Source organism: Ambystoma mexicanum, chromosome 2p, assembly GCF_040938575.1.
Source record: "Ambystoma mexicanum isolate Mex_15411 chromosome 2p, UKY_AmexF1_1, whole genome shotgun sequence".
Lineage (NCBI taxonomy): Eukaryota > Metazoa > Chordata > Amphibia > Caudata > Ambystomatidae > Ambystoma > Ambystoma mexicanum.
The window spans coordinates 1,411,080,182-1,411,097,805 of NC_090923.1; the positions used below are offsets into that span (position 1 = coordinate 1,411,080,182).

At 45.8% G+C, this 17,624-nt stretch overlaps 1 protein-coding gene across 8 annotated transcripts in view; it reads right to left on the bottom strand.

The window, feature by feature from the left end:
• LOC138567561 (uncharacterized) overlaps positions 1-17,624 on the bottom strand; it is a 2,466,350-nt gene that overhangs the window by 1,395,254 nt on the left and 1,053,472 nt on the right. For 7 of the 8 annotated variants that reach the window (XM_069645900.1, XM_069645903.1, XM_069645902.1 and 4 more), the window contains one exon: positions 15,951-16,094. The exons of the other annotated variant lie outside the window; for it this stretch is intronic. In XM_069645900.1, coding sequence (XP_069502001.1) covers positions 15,951-16,094 — 144 coding nt within the window. The remainder of the gene's footprint in view (positions 1-15,950; positions 16,095-17,624) is intronic. 8 annotated transcript variants of the gene reach the window in all.

Consider the following 17,624-nt stretch of genomic DNA (forward strand, 5'->3'; position numbering starts at 1 on the left):
CTGCCACTTTTGGACTCTCAGGGGTCCGGCCGGGCTCAGACGGCATCCTCTTCTCTGGCGTGCCAGCCGGCCTTGCCACAGTGGAGGTTTCCTGCCTCGGAGGCAGGGACAACTTGGGCGCAATAGGGGTTACCTTCACAGTGTCATCCCCTTCCGCTTCCCTGAGAGCAGCTGCCACCAGCACCAATTACAGTGACTGAGATTATCAGAGGCGGGACGAAGGGAAGGAAGAGGTGAAGAGAAACGTCTTGTAGAGTTTCAACCAGCAACTCATAAAAAGGAAGATGGGAAAACACACAAGAAAGAAGGTAAAGACAATTCAAATCCTCCACCATCCAAAGAGGCCCACAAACACCATAAGGGTACATTTCAAGGGAATTCATACAGGTCTAGTGAAATGTCTGGGGCCAAACTAGAGGGAGGTTACCAGAAACCGCCATTCCAGAAAACATTTGTTAAATGTGTGGTTTGTGGGTCGGGTGACCATGTGAAATGGGATCCCAGATGTAAGGGTAAACTTTCAGGGGTACAATCTATCTCTTGAGGTTTCATCCCTGAGGGACAAGCTCCAATGACAGGTGCACACTTTCACTTACTAGCCGAAGAACCCCTTTGAGTTCGAGCTAGTGTTTCTTTAGTGTCCTTGGGTTTGTTGGAACAACAGAATATTGATGTTTATAATACAATCCCTGACAACACCAAAGAATATTACAAGGACAGTGTACTTGTAGATGGCCAGGAGACCCCTGCCATTAGAGACACTGGGGCCAGCATTACAGTGCTTGATAAAAGATTTTTCAAACCTGAGGATGTAGCTAAGGCACCAGAAGGTCCCACTAATCTTACTGGAGGCCCTATCCAAATGGTCCCCATTTTGCCAGCACTCATTCAGTGTAATAACAGTACTGTAATAATTACTGTTAGTGCGCAATCTGAAGTAACTGGAAGAGTCCAATTGGGTAATGACTTGAAGACTCCAGGTGTAGTCTCCAGCACCCCAGGGCTTCCAAGTAAAAAGAAAGACGAGCTGATAAGATTGGCCAGATAAGCAACCTTAAGAGACTCACTTTGAGATTAAGGGGCAAGCCAATATCTAACATCTGCAGACAGGCCAACCTTCTACTTCTCATAAGAAGAAAGAGAACAAGGAAAGATCCAGAGTCTCTGCGAAGAAAAAGGACCTGAAGCCCAAACCTGCTTTGAAGAAAAGGACTTCCCAGAGGAAAGTCCCAGGTCACCCCAGTGACCCCACCTGCAGCTGAGGCCGAGTTGGTGGTTGAAGAAACTCCTGATGAACCAGCTACTGGTGAAACAGAACTGGAGGAAATCCTTCCCTGCTTGGAAGATCTGAATCCTAGAGACCATCCTGAGCTGCAGACTTTACTTGCAAAGGGTGGACCCTTTAGGGCAGATTTCAGCAGAGGACAAAGGGTGTCCCTCTCTAGAAAATCTGCATCAGCAGACAGCTTCCCAGCTGGAAGTGCAAGAGCCAGGGAAGCATAGACTTTACTGGGAGGATGGACTTCTCTACAGTGAGCCTACAGAGTCTATCCCAGAGCAGTTCAGGAGACTGGTAGCACTCGAAGAGAGGAGACAAAGGTTTCTACAACTAGCACATGAGATCCCTCTGGCTGGTCACTTGAGTTCCAAGAAGACCAAAAAGACTCTCACTGTACTTTTACTGGCCCAAGATGGGTGCAGATGTTGACAAACATTGTAGAAGCTGCCACACTTGCCTGATCTCTGGTAAAAGTGGTTCTGGTGAATATAACAAAATGGACACGCCATATAGACGATGTCCTCATGATTTTTTATAGCAAAGGGATGCAACTAAAGTGTTTCAACATATGGTTAAATGACAAGAATGCCTTTTTAAATGTTGTGTATGAATATAGTAAGAGAGAAGCTTCCTTCCTGGATCTTAAGATCAAGAGCAAAAGAGAAGCTGGAGAAACCACAGTATACCAGAAAAGAAAATGATAGAAACTTGCTTCTAGAATTCTACAGTTTCCATCCTAGGAGTCTCAAAGAGAACCTACCATTCAGGCAGTTTCTAAGATACCGTTGAAACTGCACAAATAGAAAGGAATATGACGAACAAGCAATCTTGCCATCAGAAAAACTCAAGGACAGAAACTACCCTAAAACATCATACGGCATGCGCGGAAACGGGCACAGAATATTCCTAGAGAAACAACCTTGACACACCCTAAGAGAAATGCACGGGAGAATGACCAGATTACATCCGTTTTGAGTCTATCACCCATGGTTAATAAAAGTAAGCAGGAAATTAAACTTTGGCCCATCCTAAATGTAGGGACTATAAAGATAGCTGTCCCGCTTTCTGCAATAAAGAGAAGATGTAATCTACGAGACTCCCTGGTTAACGCTTACCAAGAAAATAAGAACGAAAGAAGTACGAAGTAGATTATGGGCAATGTCTAGACCTGTTGGACATATACCGTGCGGGCAATGCTATGTCTGCCCGTTTTCGAACCACACTACATGATAGACATCAGGTGGGCAACACCTTGGGAACAAAGGATTTTTACAAACTGTAATGCGACACACATAGTGTACCAGATCACATGTCCATGTAACCTACACTATATAGGGATGAAGACAAGAGCCAAAAAAAAAACGAGAATACGTGAGCATTAATCAAATATTAGAACACAAAGACTCACGGCACCTTTAGTGGAGCACTACATCAAAATTAAACACACGGAGAACGATCTAGCATGGACAGTTCTCGAGAAGATGCAAATACCTAGAAGTGGGGGGGACATAGGAGTTATGCTCCTCAAACGAGAACTGTAGATTTTTTGCTTGCATATCCATAGAGAGGGTCTGAATAAAGAGATCTGCTGGCGGACTCTAGCAACATTGGGAAGAAACAGAGTGCAGCAAGGGTTATACTGAGGGGCCCTTGCTTAACATACAGTCACTATGTTTTGCATTTCTTTATTTGTCCAAAAACAGATAAGAAAAATCATTGAAAAAACTAGACCATATATTGGTCACCACTTTATGACGGGCTCTATGCCCTGATGCATGAAATAATGGTATGTAAAACATTGTATCTAGTGCTCGGTGAGCAGTTAACTTGTATAGGAAGCAAAGTCATTTCTTCCCCTAATCTATGGTAAAACGTAAGCAGTACTAAAACGTAGAAACGGAGGGATGAGACTGTGTATATTGTACAACGCTGAAAACAAAAATCATAATTGGACTAAATGATTTCATTTTAAATAAAGCAATGGGGCAATTGAATAGGACCATCATTGGCAAATAGCCAGAACATATGCACAGGAGCAAAGACACTCCACTCCAAGACGGCTGAGAGCATATGTATCAAAAAGCTTAAGAGCGTTTATAACACGTGAAAAGACATGGCGGTTACTAGGTAACGCACACGCAGAGAACAGTAAACACTAACGCCCATGGTGTTGGAAGAGAAACCACTGCATTAATGGTAAACTCACATGTAAGTTTATAAGTGTGAGCACTGGGCGTGATAACAGGATAGAAGCGGTTAGCGCCTTACAGAATCTGGAGTGGGTTCCAAGTATGGACATAATGTTGAAATAAGGTACAAGGCCAATGCTGCAGCACGTGCGGAACAGAAACCGTGAAATATGCCTACTGCAGTACAGGCAGAGGGCTAAGTGAAAAAAATGTCCACTTTCTAAACTTAATCCCAGAGAAATCTCTGGAACGGCAATATGATGCCCTGATAACAATAGATGTCTACCCAGAGGGGGGGGGGGGGCAACATGTTGATGATACCTGCGAGTACTTTTTGTGATTACAAACTGAATATGGGTGTTTTACCTACAGGAAGAAAGAAAAGAAAATTAAGACGAAATTGAGATAAAAAGGCATTTCCAAGTGGCTAGCCAACAGCCCATGGGTAAGGCATAATAATGAATAAGTGTGCGAATGCATAGTTTTAGATGCAACCACGGTGTGTACATAAATGAATCTTGAGTATATCTTCCTGTGTGGGTCTCATTACAGGGACAGTCCGGAAGAACCAACCCCAGGCCCCTTGGTAAATCATATAATGATGACATCGGTGCAGAGCCTGCTGATGCAGGTTCGAAACCCGGCAGGGTCAAACTCAGCCTTTCATCCTTCCGAGGTCGATAAATGAGCACCACACACCGTGGGTAATAAGCAGCGCTCAGATGCCTCAGGGTTCGTAGCGCTATATAAAGGCAAAAAATAAAAATAAATTAAAAAAATTATGGTGGGTAAGAAAATTTGTAATAGTAAAATGGCCCAAGCTAACTAAGACAGGGTTAGATATAGTGATCTCCTATATCTTTTATGTCTGCCATTGCAGGCTTGAAATAGAAGAGATACACCTTCTGACCCATGCACAGGAAACGTTTTTTCACTTTTCTGTTTTTAGAGAGAACACAGCTCAGGGCTGTGCTCTTGTCCTGAAGGAAGCGGCTAGACTATACCATAACCCTCTGGAACAGGTAGACCGTCGTTAAGTGTTCAGGCTGATTGCCTGAACCCCAAGGACACACTGATTGATTGAGACCCTGGGTAGAGAAAATCATAATTTTTAAACGTATAGCAGAAATATCTGAATTTTTAATACACTAAAGAGGGAGAAACTAAAGTATAAAACATTCACCCAAGTGTTTGGGTTCTGAATATAGCATTAGTAGGAAAGTAGGGCGCTAGATTAGGGTCAGCCCATCTTCTATCCCCTTTCCTAGATAGGCGCCACTACATGCAGGCCATGTGGAAAAACTGTGGAGTTACTTAAAAAATTCTCAACTGCCTTTCACCCTCAAACAAATGGGTTGGTAGAGAGGTTTAACTGTACCACGAAGAGCATGATAGGTGCCTTAGAAGAACCTGTGACAAGAAAGTGGAACCTAAATGTGTAATGATAAGGTCTGACTTGCCAAGAAATACTGTTTGTTTTCTAAAGGTTTATGCTTTGGTCAGTGTACCTCGTGTTTTTATAATTTGTTTCTGACTCTATGACAAAGTACTTAGCGCAAGACTTAACTTGGCCTAACTGTATTTATAATAAACCTTTATTTTTTATAATACTTCTGGTTGTGTTTCTGTTGAATCCTTGGTATACTACAAGTTCTTTGTACCTCCCTACAGCCCTCTCCCCCTCCTAAGATAAGCCTGGCTGTTCTGTCTAGGCTTATATCCGTATAAATCTGTATAAATGATTGATTTAAGAAAAAAAAACAAAGAAGAAATTACTGCATTTTTTTTACCTATTTGTTTTCGATTTTGGGTTGTTTTTAATCAAATATAGGTATCGGGTGGGGCAAGGGTATTAGTTAAGGTAGGGGGTGAGTGGGTAGTGGGGGACTCGCCCCGGATTATTAGAAAAAAAAAGATTCAGTCATTTCGCCTTTCGAATTTGAAAATGAGATCATTTCATGATAAACCCTCTGTCTATGCTACCATATACGCTGGTAGTACAGCCTTATACAAAGAGTGGAGTCTTGTACCGTCTCAGTTGTATGGTTTTACTAAGCCCTTACTTGGACTTCAGATAAACTGTCCTAACAATCATCATCATCATCATCGTCGTCAAAAATAGCATCTGGCTCATCGAGGGTATCATGAGTGGGAGTTGCTGTCCAAGTACCTTGATCAGCGTCCCCTTGTCAAAGATTCTGATCCTGGTCCCCTTGATCATCTTGAAAGATGTTAGAAGTGTCCTCAGATGACAGGAGGTGGAGTTTGGGAGACTTGGGGGCAGTGGCTCACCCTCCTCGCGGAACAGTGTCTTTTGCTTAATGGGATACTTTTCCATAAATGTTCCAACTCTCACACCCCATCAATAGTCTTTTCAAATGTTTATTTTGTCCATGTTCCTGTTCTTGAAACTTCAGGACAAGGAAAAACTATTTCCTCTTGGTCAACAGACCTTTTACCTTGTAGGAACTTAGAGAAGGCCTCTGTAGATGTAGTGCACGTGGTAGAGGTTCCAGAAGTGGTAACAGGGGGCCTAGATGGCTGTGCAGGTGCCTGTGCTTTTGTTTCAGCATGTATTTCTTTATGTTTAGAAACATGTTTTGATGGCCGTTTCAACATGTCCAAATCGGCGGTCGTTGAGTGTTTATGACTGGCAACTGATTTTTCAGATTTAGAGACATGCAGCAAATGTGGATGCGCAGCGGGCTTCAGACGCAAGGGTTCAATCTCTTTCGACAAAACGTTTAGCGAAAGTCCAGCTGCCGTTAAAGCCCCTTTCGATGATACTATCAAAGGTTGTTTTGGGGTTGTATGTTTCTGTGAGTGCAGGTGTGTGCCCTTGTCGCCAGTGAACTTCCCCATACCAGAGCTTTCGGCCCACCTAGTGGTTCTGGGGTCAGACACACGGAGTCTACAGACTCCTCTAATAAGTCTCCAGCTTCCAAAACTGAGCCATAGCTGCCAAGCTCTTTCTCTTCCAACCAAATAGTGCTGGTGTGGTAAAGAGATGCATGCTGTAGGTCGCTCACCACTTGGTGAACTTGTCTTTAAGCGTTTTCGTTTTGAAAAGCTTACAGGAATCGCAATGCCGTTCTGCGCGATCATGTGGAAGACACCCGTTACACACTTGGTGTGTTTCTTTCGACGGACATTTTTTATTGCAAAAAGGACAACATTTAAAGGATGTCTGTTCCATAGTATTGTATGAATTTAGCGGCAGCTAGACAGAAATCAGTAGAAAAAAAGCAGAAAGAAGCATTCTATAAAGAAATGTAAATGTAGAGACCCCCAACCCCGGCTCTCCCTACTGCAAGGCTAAAGCCTGGTGAAGGCCACATCTGGCCGTCCAAAAGGAGACAATAGTTGAAGCTTCAGATAGTAGTCGCTGGACATTGGAGGATCGATCGACGCAACTGATGAAATATGAACAATATTAATAATTATTATTTGTTAAACTGCAATCTATCTCTGCAGCTAGACTACGAGCTCTGCATATGCGACAGACCATGATGGCAGAAAAAACAATCGAGGGACTTCGATGCGTGAAGGATCATGGGTACAATAGACATTCCACTGTGATAGTATTACAAGCACGCTATGTTGACGTCCCTTTTCGAAACTCAAAAACAAGAATGCAATACTCCACACCTACCACTAGATGTCGGCCTATGCACAACATGTGATTCTAAGCAGATCCACAAGCCTCAAAAATATATGACAATGCATTACTTACCGTAAAAGCATTTCTGATGGTTGTATCTGCTTAGATTCACATGCTGTGCATAGGTCCGACATCCAGTGGTCACTGCGGAGTATTGCATTTTGTTTTTCGTAGTCGAAAAGGGGACGTCGACAAGGCATGTCTGTAACACTATCCCTATAGTGACGTGTGTTGTACCCACAATCCCTCACGCGTCGAGGTCCCTCTGTTTGTATTTTTCTGCCCTGAGGGAGCCTTCTAGACGCGAGTGAGTACAGAAAAGAGAGAAATATAGAAAAGGATGTCTATGTTCCTTCCATCCAAGCGGGGAGGAAGGGTGGGCGCATGTGAATCTAAGCAGATACAACCATCAGAAATGCTTTTACGGTAAGTAATGCATTGTCTTCTGATGTTTGTTAATCTGCTTAGAATCACATGCTGTGCATAGACTAGCGAGCAGTACCCGGAGTTGGCGGTGGCTTATGAGAAGGAACAGTAGAGAAAAGATGTCTTAATACTGCCTGTCCCACCTGGGAGTCAGATCTAGAGTGTGCATCTAGACAGTAGTGTTTTGTAAAGGTGTGCACAGAACTCCAGGTAGCCGCTTTGCAGATGGACTCAAGGGGAACATTTGCAATGAATGCTATGGACGCCCCCGTGCCTCGAGTAGAATGTGCTCTTGGCCTAAAGGGCAGTTCTCTCTTAGCAAGAGTATAGCAGAGAGTGATGCATTGAACAATCCATCTAGAAATAGTGGACTTTGAAACTGCATCCCCTTCTCTTCCTGCTGCCACCGAGACGAAGAACTGATTAGTCTTCCTCAGTGGTCTGGTTCTTTCCATGTAGAACATGACCGCCCTGCGGACATCTAGAATGTGCAGAGTCCTTTCTCCCAAGTTGGAAGGATTTTGAAAGAACGCTGGTAGTTCTATAGACTGGTTTACGTGGAATTTTGAGATGAATTTTGGAGCAAACCTTGGGTGAGTGCGTAGAACCACTTTATCTTTGTGAACTGTAACAAAGGGGTCTAGAACAGAAAGAGCCTGTAGTTCACTTACTCTCCTGATGGAGGTGATAGCTATTAGAAAAGCAGTCTTAAGAGTGAGGTCTTTAAGAGATGCTTTGTGCATGGGTTCAAATGGTGAGCCCATGAGTTTGGTAAGTACCACGTTAAGGTCCCATCCGGGAGCTGGGTCAGCTATCGGGGGGTGTATTCTCTTTACTCCCTCCATGAAGGCCTTTATAACAGGGATCTTCCACCACGACACTTTGAGTTGGGAAGTGGTGTATGCAGAAAGTGCCGCCAGGTGGACTTTAATGGAATTGAACACTAGACCTGAATCTAATAAATGGGTCAGGTATAGAATAATATGTGTGGGAGAGCAGTCAATTGGGTTGATGCTCTTTCCTCTGCACCAAATGACAAATCTCTTCCATTTGCTAGAATAGCAGTGGCGAGTGTTAGGTTTTCTGGCTTCCCTGAGGATGTCCATGCATCTCTGTGGGAGCTGTAGATGTCCAAATTCTATGATCTCAGGAGCCAGGCTGCTAAGTTCATGTTCTGGGGGCATGGATGCAGAGTCCTGCCCCTGTCTTGTGACAGCATGTTGTACGGGCAGGGGAGTTTCACTGGGGGAGATAGAGACATCTCCATCAAGTGAGCGAACCATGGCTGTCGGGCCCACATTGGGGCCACCAGTATCATGGTTACTTGTTCCTGGTGCATCTTGTGCACTACCTTGTTGAGAAGGGGAGTCGGGGGGAAAAGCGTAAACAAATCTCCCTGACCATTGAATCGACAGACCGTTCCCCTTGGATTGGTTCTGGGGGTACCTGGAGGCGTAACTTTGGCATTGTGAGTTCTCCAGGGTTGCGAATAGGTCTATTTCTGGGAACCCCCATTGCGTGAAGACGTCGAAGACGATGTCTTCGTGCAGTCGCCATTCGTACTCCTCGGGCAGGGGGAAATCTCTGCTGAGTTTGTCTGCCAGCAGATTGAGTTCCCCTGGTACATGTGACAGAAGGAACATATTCTGTTTGAGAGCCCACTTCCATATGTTTTGGGCCAGTTTGGACAGTCCTGGAGAGTGGGTTCCCCCTGCTTGTTGATGTAATACATGGCTGTGGTGCTGTCTGTAAGGACCATCACTGTTCTGCCTTGTAGGTGTTCCTTGAAGGCTTTTAGCGCCTTGAACACTGCTAGTAGCTCCAGAAGATTGATGTGTTTGGATGCTACGTTCGGAGTCCACTCTCCGTGAGCAGTTTGATGGGATAGGTGAGCCCCCCATCCTGTGAGGGATGCGTCTGTGGTTAGAGTGGCTTCCGCCGCGGGTGTGGCAAAGGGTTTCCCTTTTTCTAGGTTTTCTTTTGTCCACCACCGTAGCGAGAGAACTAAGGCCTGCGAGACCACCACTAGGTCATCCCATAGTCCGCTGGCCTGACACCACTGGCTGTTGAGCCACTCCTGCATTGGGCGCAGGCGCGCGTGAGGTACCAAATAAATACACGACGCCATCATGCCTAGCAAGCGCATTGCTTTGCGTACCGTCACCTCTCGACCGGTCACATATTGAGGGATCTGAAACAACATGTTTTGGACCCTCTCTTTGGAGGGAAAGACGAGGCCGTCCTTTGTTTGAATTAGAGCTCCTAGGAATGGTTTGATTTGGCTGGGGTCTAGGCTGGACTTCTTTTCGTTGATGGAGAAGCCCAACTGGAACAAAAGGTCTACCGTCTTTTGGGTATTGGAGAAGCATGTTTCGTAAGAATCCCCTGTTATGAGCCAGTCGTCGAGGTAAGGGTAAACTGGGATGGACAACCTGCGCAGGTGGGCCGCTGCCACTGCCAGTACCTTCGTGAATACCCTTGGTGCTGATGCTATGCCGAAGGGTAGCACTCTGAACTGGTAGTGTTTGCCCTCTATCATGAACCGGAGGTATTTTCTGTGCGCTGGCAACATTAAAATATGAAAGTATGCATCTTTCATGTCCAATGTTGTCATGTAATCTCCCTGTGATAGCAGTGGGATCACTTCCTGTAGGGTCACCATACAATACTTTTGGGGTTTGATGAACTTGTTCGCTGGGCGCAGATCTAATACAGGGCGCATGGTTAGATCCTTTTTGGGTACAAGGAAGTACACTGAATAAATACCTTCCGTTACCTGAGATAGAGGCACGACCTCTATGGCTCATTTTTCCAGCAGTTGTTGTACTTCTTGTAGAAGGATGGCAAGATGTTCCGGTGACATGCGTCGTCCCCTCGGGGGTTTGTATGTTGGGGAACTGTTGAATTTGATGCAGTATCCGTGGGCTACGGTGGAAAGTACCCAGCGGTCTGACGTTATACCCTCCCATGCTGGAAGAAAGGATGTTATCCGGCCCCCGACCGGTGTTGCATGGGAGCGGACGCAAATCTTCGCGTCACTTGGTGTTGTTAGGGGCTTGGGAACCTCTGGGGGTGGACCCTAGCCCTCTTCCTTTGCCCCGGCGCTGTCCTCTTTGGCTGTACTGGCCACTATTGGTCTGGAAATTGGTGGCAGGGTACTGTTGCTGCTGGTTTTGTTGTTGGCGTTGGCCACGAAAAAAGCGTTTGTTGCCATAGCCGCGCCTGGTAGAGGGCTTAGAGATTTGGTCAAGAGTTTTGATAGTATCAAACTCTTTTTTAGCCATCTCCAGAGCCTCATCCACCGCTTTCCCGAAGAGGTTTGAGTCTTCAACAGGTTTATTTATTAAAGACGCCTGTGTCTCCGGTTTGAACCCTGAGTTGCGCAGCCATACGTGTCGTTTTAGGACTATTCCCTGAACTAGGGAACGTCCCGCAGTTTCTGCCGCATCCAGAGAGCTCTTTACAATACTCTGGTTGACCTGGGTTCCTTCGCCAATAGTTGAAAGCAGGCGTGTACGTAATGGTTCCGGCGCTTCTTCGGCGTCTTTGCGCAGTTTGGCCCACTGCGCGTCCGCATAGCTAGCGAGCAAAGAATTGTTGTTGGCAATTCTTGCCGAAAAGGCGGCCGAGGATGTAACTCTTTTTGCAAGGGCATATAACCGCTTGCCCTCCTTGTCAGGTGGTGCCTCACTGGTGGAAAGTGGTACCCCTGCCCTCTTTCTTGTGTTGGGTACCACCAGGGAATCCGGAATGGAATGTCCCCTGATGTACAGCGGGTCTGAGGGTGAAGGAGTGAAAAGTTTTTCAATTCTGGGATTGACCCCTCTGATTAGTGCGGGTGTGGACAGCGAAGGGATGATTCTTCTCTTCACCGAAGCGAGGAGGGGAATTGTCTGACTGACCGGGGGTTTCTCCTTAATTACCCTTTCTACAAAGTCTAATTCAGGGGAGAGCTCCCCAGTGTCCAGTTCGAAGTGTGCTGCTGCTCTGCGCAACAGGGCATTAAATGTGGGTTGATCGTCAATGGGAGACGTGTTTCTAACAGGTGAATTGTCAGGAGGATTTAGGTTCAGGACATCAGTGTCGGAATATATTGATGGGGATTGCCAGGGGTGAGAAGGTCCTTCTTCTGGATTTTCTCCGAAGCCTTCTCCTACCAAGTCTGGGCTGTCTTCCAGACCTTCCTCCTGGTTCTGTCCCTCTTCCTCGTCCATAAAATCATCCTCTTCCTCAAAATAATGTTCTTCCCCAGTGAGGTCATACACACTATGGAAGTCTGAGGCTGTGTCCGGGTGGGGATTGACTAATCTTGGAATTTTGGCCCTGGGGTCCTCCTGAGGCCCTTCTCTTATTCTCTTTGGAGTGGGAGGGTTCTGGGCATTCATAAACCTCTCCATTCTTTCCATGCAGAGATGGAGCCTTTCCATGGTTTCATGGGGTACCCCTGAGCGGTCTAGCGGGGGAAAATTGGTGTCTTGTAGCTGAAAACGGCTCGACCTCTCCCACAACGTCGAGGAAAGTGTCCCGTCGCCCTCCGAAAAGCCTTCAGGTGTGCTGGGAATCCCTTCGACTGAAGGAGATCGTCCCTGTGTTTTCAGCGTGTCTTTCGACCTTTGCGTAGCGCTCGACGAGTCTTTCGGCGTACGCTTGTGGGCGTCGGCTACCACGATCCTCGCCAAGCTCTCAGCGACTCGTTTGTCAGCGGAGAGCTGTGGTTTCGACGTTATGGGTGTCGAACGCTCTACGGCGGCATGCGCTTTCTGCTGATGCGCTCCGGCCGATGATTTGGGGGCGGCGCCCTTATTTGCCGAAATCCCAGTCGCTGGTCGCGGCTGCGGTTGCGAGAGGGGCTTCGAACCCGAACGGTCCGAGGAGGCCGCCGGTGAAACCTGCGTCTCCTGGGGCGCTGATGCTCTCTTTGCCTTCGGCAAAGAAGAGCCATGGGTTGTGTGCTTGTGTGTGGTCTTGTGTGCGTCAATGTCGCCGGGGTGTTCATCCCCATAAGCAGGGCGTGAGCCGAGCCCGTCGGGGCCCGGGACAGATGACGAAGCGCGTGTGCGCTCTCTAGGGGGGTTTTCGACTTCCGTAGCGGAGGTCGTGGTATCACGTTCCTCGTCACTGTCGGAGGTAGCGACGGTGGGTGGAGCGTCGGCCTTCGACATAGCGTAGGCCGCCCACCTCTTGACCCTACGGTCTTTTAGAGTCTTCGGCTTAAGAAGCCGACAAGCCGTGCAACCTTCCTCCTTGTGATCGAGGGACAAGCAGCGGTTACACCGTGAATGCTTGTCCTTCCAAGTAAACTTGCCCTTGCAAAGCGGGCAAAACCTAAAGGGTGTCCTCTCCATAGCCGAGGCAATAAAACGTGATAACCACCCCAAGGGAAAGGAAGGGGAAAAGGAAAGGCATTCTCAGAAAAGAACTAGAGATGTCCCACGACCCCCACTCTCCCTACTGTATTTGGCCTGCGAGGCCAGGCCACGTGTTCGGCAACGCCGAAGGATCTCCTCCGCTCGTCCCCTCCATCGAAGATCTTGCTCGGCGGAGACAGCTTCACAACAGCGTCGAGGGGGGGATCGATATGTTCTATATTAATATAGGAAAACGACCAAAGGTCGAGGAGATGAAATCTGCAATGTCTCTCGAGGAGCTCCGCGTAAAGGCGACCAGTAGCTGGGCGGAAAAAAACAATCTGAGGGACCTCTACGCGTGAGGGATTGTGGGTACAACACACGTCACTATAGGGATAGTGTTACAGACACGCCTTGTCGACGTCCCCTTTTCGACTACGAAAAACAAAATGCAATACTCCGCAGTGACCACTGGATGTCGGACCTATGCACAGCATGTGATTCTAAGCAGATTAACAAACATCAGAAATATAGATATACTAATCGAAGCATATCATACAAAAAGTGTATGTTTGAGCTGTTACTTCTCAAGCCTGAATGGAAGCCTACAAATATTTGCATGCAAATTCACTTGAACCTGAAAAATGTCCTCAGGATTTTGTAAATGTACCTCAAAGATTTAGACATAGAAGAAAATAATCAGAGATAAGTTGCCCTGCTCATAGTCATTGCTTGACGCACTCTGGTATGCTTGTTATTATACATGAGATCAAGGAAAATTGAAGTTGCACAAAAAGCAAACACAAGTATGTCAAACAGGCAGACAGCATGGCAATAAGTGGGATAATTTTGCGAGAAGAGCACAACACAACGGTTCAAATGGGCAGAAGGGGTCAAATGGACAGCCAACTGCTTCACTCCAGATGGAGGCAAGGAATCTATCAATTGTCTTCTCTGTCTCTGATCAGTCATGCACAGAAACCAAGAATAGTTCACTCTCATATCTGCAAAGCATGTTTACAGACAAAATACAGCTTTTCAGCGAGGTTAAGCAGAAAGCACACAAAGTTTGAAACTGGCAGGTATAATAAGGCAATCACATTGAAGAACTGTTTACAATGGATACAACTCTTGATCTATCTGCATGATGCATAAACATTTTAACACACTTTTAATGAAACTAAAGCTGTGCATCACACACAGCTGATAATCAAGAAATGACTCAAGCAAGCGGGAAGCAGAGGGCTCAGACTCAGTTCCTGGAACACTACACAATTCTTGTGGAAGGAAATTAAACGTGTCTACATGAGGTACCGATGGAGCACACTGCTTCTAACATGCATGTAAAAATGCCCCATCCCAGTCTGGAGTTGCTAGTCCTTTCCTGGTTCTAACTTTGTATCATGGAGCATGCAGATCTGCATTTATAATGGTGAAATCCAGGACTACAAGTGCCAGGACTGAATTAACATTTCCCAAATGGAATGCAACGTAGTGAGCATACCAGGCTGGCAGACATACCACCCTGAAATGCTGGAGAATTTCCTCACTGACATTCTGAGGTAAGGCCAGCCCTAAAAAGATGCTGCTTAAGCACCAGAACTGGCTGTTCCAACCTGCAACTTATTTCTGCTGTTACCCAAAACCACAGTTCGCAGTGATGTGGCATGCCACTGTATCAAATTATGACAAAATGAGCTGATCACACACACAGCCTGACAGGCTAGGGCCCACTGTCCCAAAAATCCTGATGATTCACTGAAGCTAAGGCCCCTAAAACAAATAATTGACCATGTAGCCGGGATAATGTCTGAAGCCGGTTTATTTTTTTACATGGCCAAGCCAGAATGTAAATTTCCCCCTGTACGTCCCCAGTCAGCACAGTGGTTGTCTGAGGCCCTCTCAGTGCATTAGCCACCATTGCCTGATACCAGCGCTTTGGTGTAAAGCGCTATATAAACTTAGTAAATACAAATACAAAAAGTGCACTTAACATAGCCCAGATCTGTTCAGTTATGATAGGTCAGACTGGTAAATCATGCCCTTTCACCTGGGAGACTGAAGAACGAAACCAGAAAACCAATGTTTTTGTTTTAGATTTATTTTTTCTGGATCTACCACCAGCCTTCTGTACTCACTTTCACAATATCTGGAGCTCTGGCTCTAAGCAGCACAGACACCCATCTACAGCTCCACCTGCTGGCTCCAAAATATTGCCATCAAGAATGCACTTCTTCTCTTCAGTGGCTACCTTTTTCTGCATGTACTAGAGAACAGGAATTCCCACCACATGTTCCTCCCCACGCCCTCTACTCATCAGCAGCCAATAGAAGCCTGCTAGGACTCTGGGGGAAGAAATGGGGTGGGGGGTTTGAGGGGTGAGAATTACTGTTGAAAGTATATAGGGCTCCAAAGATCATTCCTTACTTTAGCTTTGGCATTACACCTCTACATTCCTGAATCAAGAGTTTCAGGTGCAGGGGCAAGGCGATAAACCAGGGGTAGAAGCTGCTACCTCTGGTGACCAACAATTGACATCCCTGGTGGTGCTGCCTCCTGGGCAAATCCTTCCATTGAGTGGCTTGCTGCATTCTCCTAAACGGCTCAGTTTTTATGACACCCTGGGTCGTCTACTGTGTTGACCCCTTCAATGGGACACTTTCATACTGGCTGTCTCTTCCTTCTTCTAGGAGCTCCCTAGAACCTTAGAGGGGTTCCAACGTGTTCCTGTTATAGTCTTTGTGGATGCTGGGTCTTCTGTCTCGCGGGTCATCCTCTCAGGTGTCAGGGTTTTTGCTTCTATTGGTCATCTGGCCTCTTTCTGGGTCATGGGTTTAAGAGCCCTCAACTCCGGAGTCCCCAGCGAAGCCTTAACTTGGTGCCTAAACACACTGTTCTCCAATGGTTCCTGGGCCGAATACTCAACATCTAGCGCACTGAGTACTTGCCCCCCCTGTTCCTTGATCATGTCATCTAGTGTCCTGTGGATCCAGACGTAAAGTAGTTTTGAGACATTACACCGCCCCCACCCCCAGACACCCTCTTACCCTTAAATTCCATTGTCCAGAGTGGGCTCTGTGCTCCCTCTTCAACCAGCTCTCCTGGCCTGCTGGTCTTCAAACCCTGGGGGCTGTAACTCTTCTGGGGGCCCCTACAGTGTCCCCTTTGGCTGGTTATGCCTTCTGCTGTACCTGTGAGTAAAAGGAAAACTTACTTTATTTTTCCATAAAACCACAGCAGACCTATGGGATTTGTCCTTGTTGTTTCCTATACAACTGTTGGAAATGGATTTTTAGAATCAGTCCTGTGCGAGGGTTCAGAGAGTCCACCCTAGTTATTGATCACTGCAACTAACAATTTGATCTAGGCACACTTTCAAGATAGCAGAGCAGAGCAGTACGGCAAGACTTCAGGAGCTATAGAGGTCATATAATGAGACAATGGGCGCCCCACACACACACAAAGCGCTAAAATTGGACAGAAGTAGAAAAGGGAGTAGAGTTAGGTGAATCACAATGCAAAGCAATCAAATTATATATATGACTTGTGTAACGGTGTGAAATAGAGCGACCAATTGATGCTAAAGTGAAAAGCCTGGGTGAGTGGGCACCGCTTATTTCTTTCAAAAGTCAGTTCAATCATATAGTATAAATCAAACGTGTGATCCGGTCGCCAAAATAACCTCACTTGCACTGTGGGGTATGGAAATTATAAGTAGTGAATGGACCCTGGGTTGGGTAACCGAGGAAATTGGAAGGACCCAGTGTGTCAATAACACGTTAAGTTATGGATTCATATATTGTATACAGCTTGAAAATGTTTTTCATAAAGTTCAATAGTAAATCATTTCTTTCGCTGTACAAACTTCTCAAATCATCAATGTAAAGTCCATAAAAAGGTGTTTATTTCAAAGATACAGGCAGTCAATATTATCAAATGTATTTCAGACTGTAACCACAAACTCAACTAGGCCTTCAGCATTATATTCAGGTCTTCAAATAAGGAAGCCGTCGATGGAAACAAAATTTTCCTCATCAGTGAAAGAATTTTCCAGACTGCACGTGCCCACAATGAAACAATACCCAGACCGTGCCTAATTGCATCAATGGGTATGGAGTTAGGAAGCCGCAAAACTCTCTGCCAAATCAAGGCCTCCAAGATAGGTAAATAGTCCAATAATGCCATTGGGTAAATATCAGAGCCATATAATAACTTTGGAACAATTTTAGATTCGTAGAACCTTAAAGTTGGCTTCAGAGTGAATTTACCATATTTTTGATCAACCTTCACTAATTGATTGGCTAAATTATGAGCATGCTTCTTCAACCATTCAAAAAGGGTGTATGGCCTTGTTTTGAGGCGAGAAAACTCCCAAAATAAATTAGTGAATCCATCTTCTCAATTACTTCCTCATTAATGTTCCACTCATAAGAGGTTTTTTCTGTCCTTTAGTACATTGCAGGATTTTTTATTTAATTGGATTAACACTAAAAGCTCATATAAATTGTAAATGCATTCAACATTCTTTGCAGACCAACCGCAGTGCACTCAAATAGTAAAAAGTCATCTGCGTATGACAGCCAGAAGGGTTTAAATTGCTGGATCTTTGGCGAAATGAAGGTGGCTGGTTCGAAGTGCTCCCCAATGTCTGAAAGGTACAAATTAAACAAACGGGCAGCTAATACACACCCCTGCCGAACGACACTGAAGGTCGAAATTTG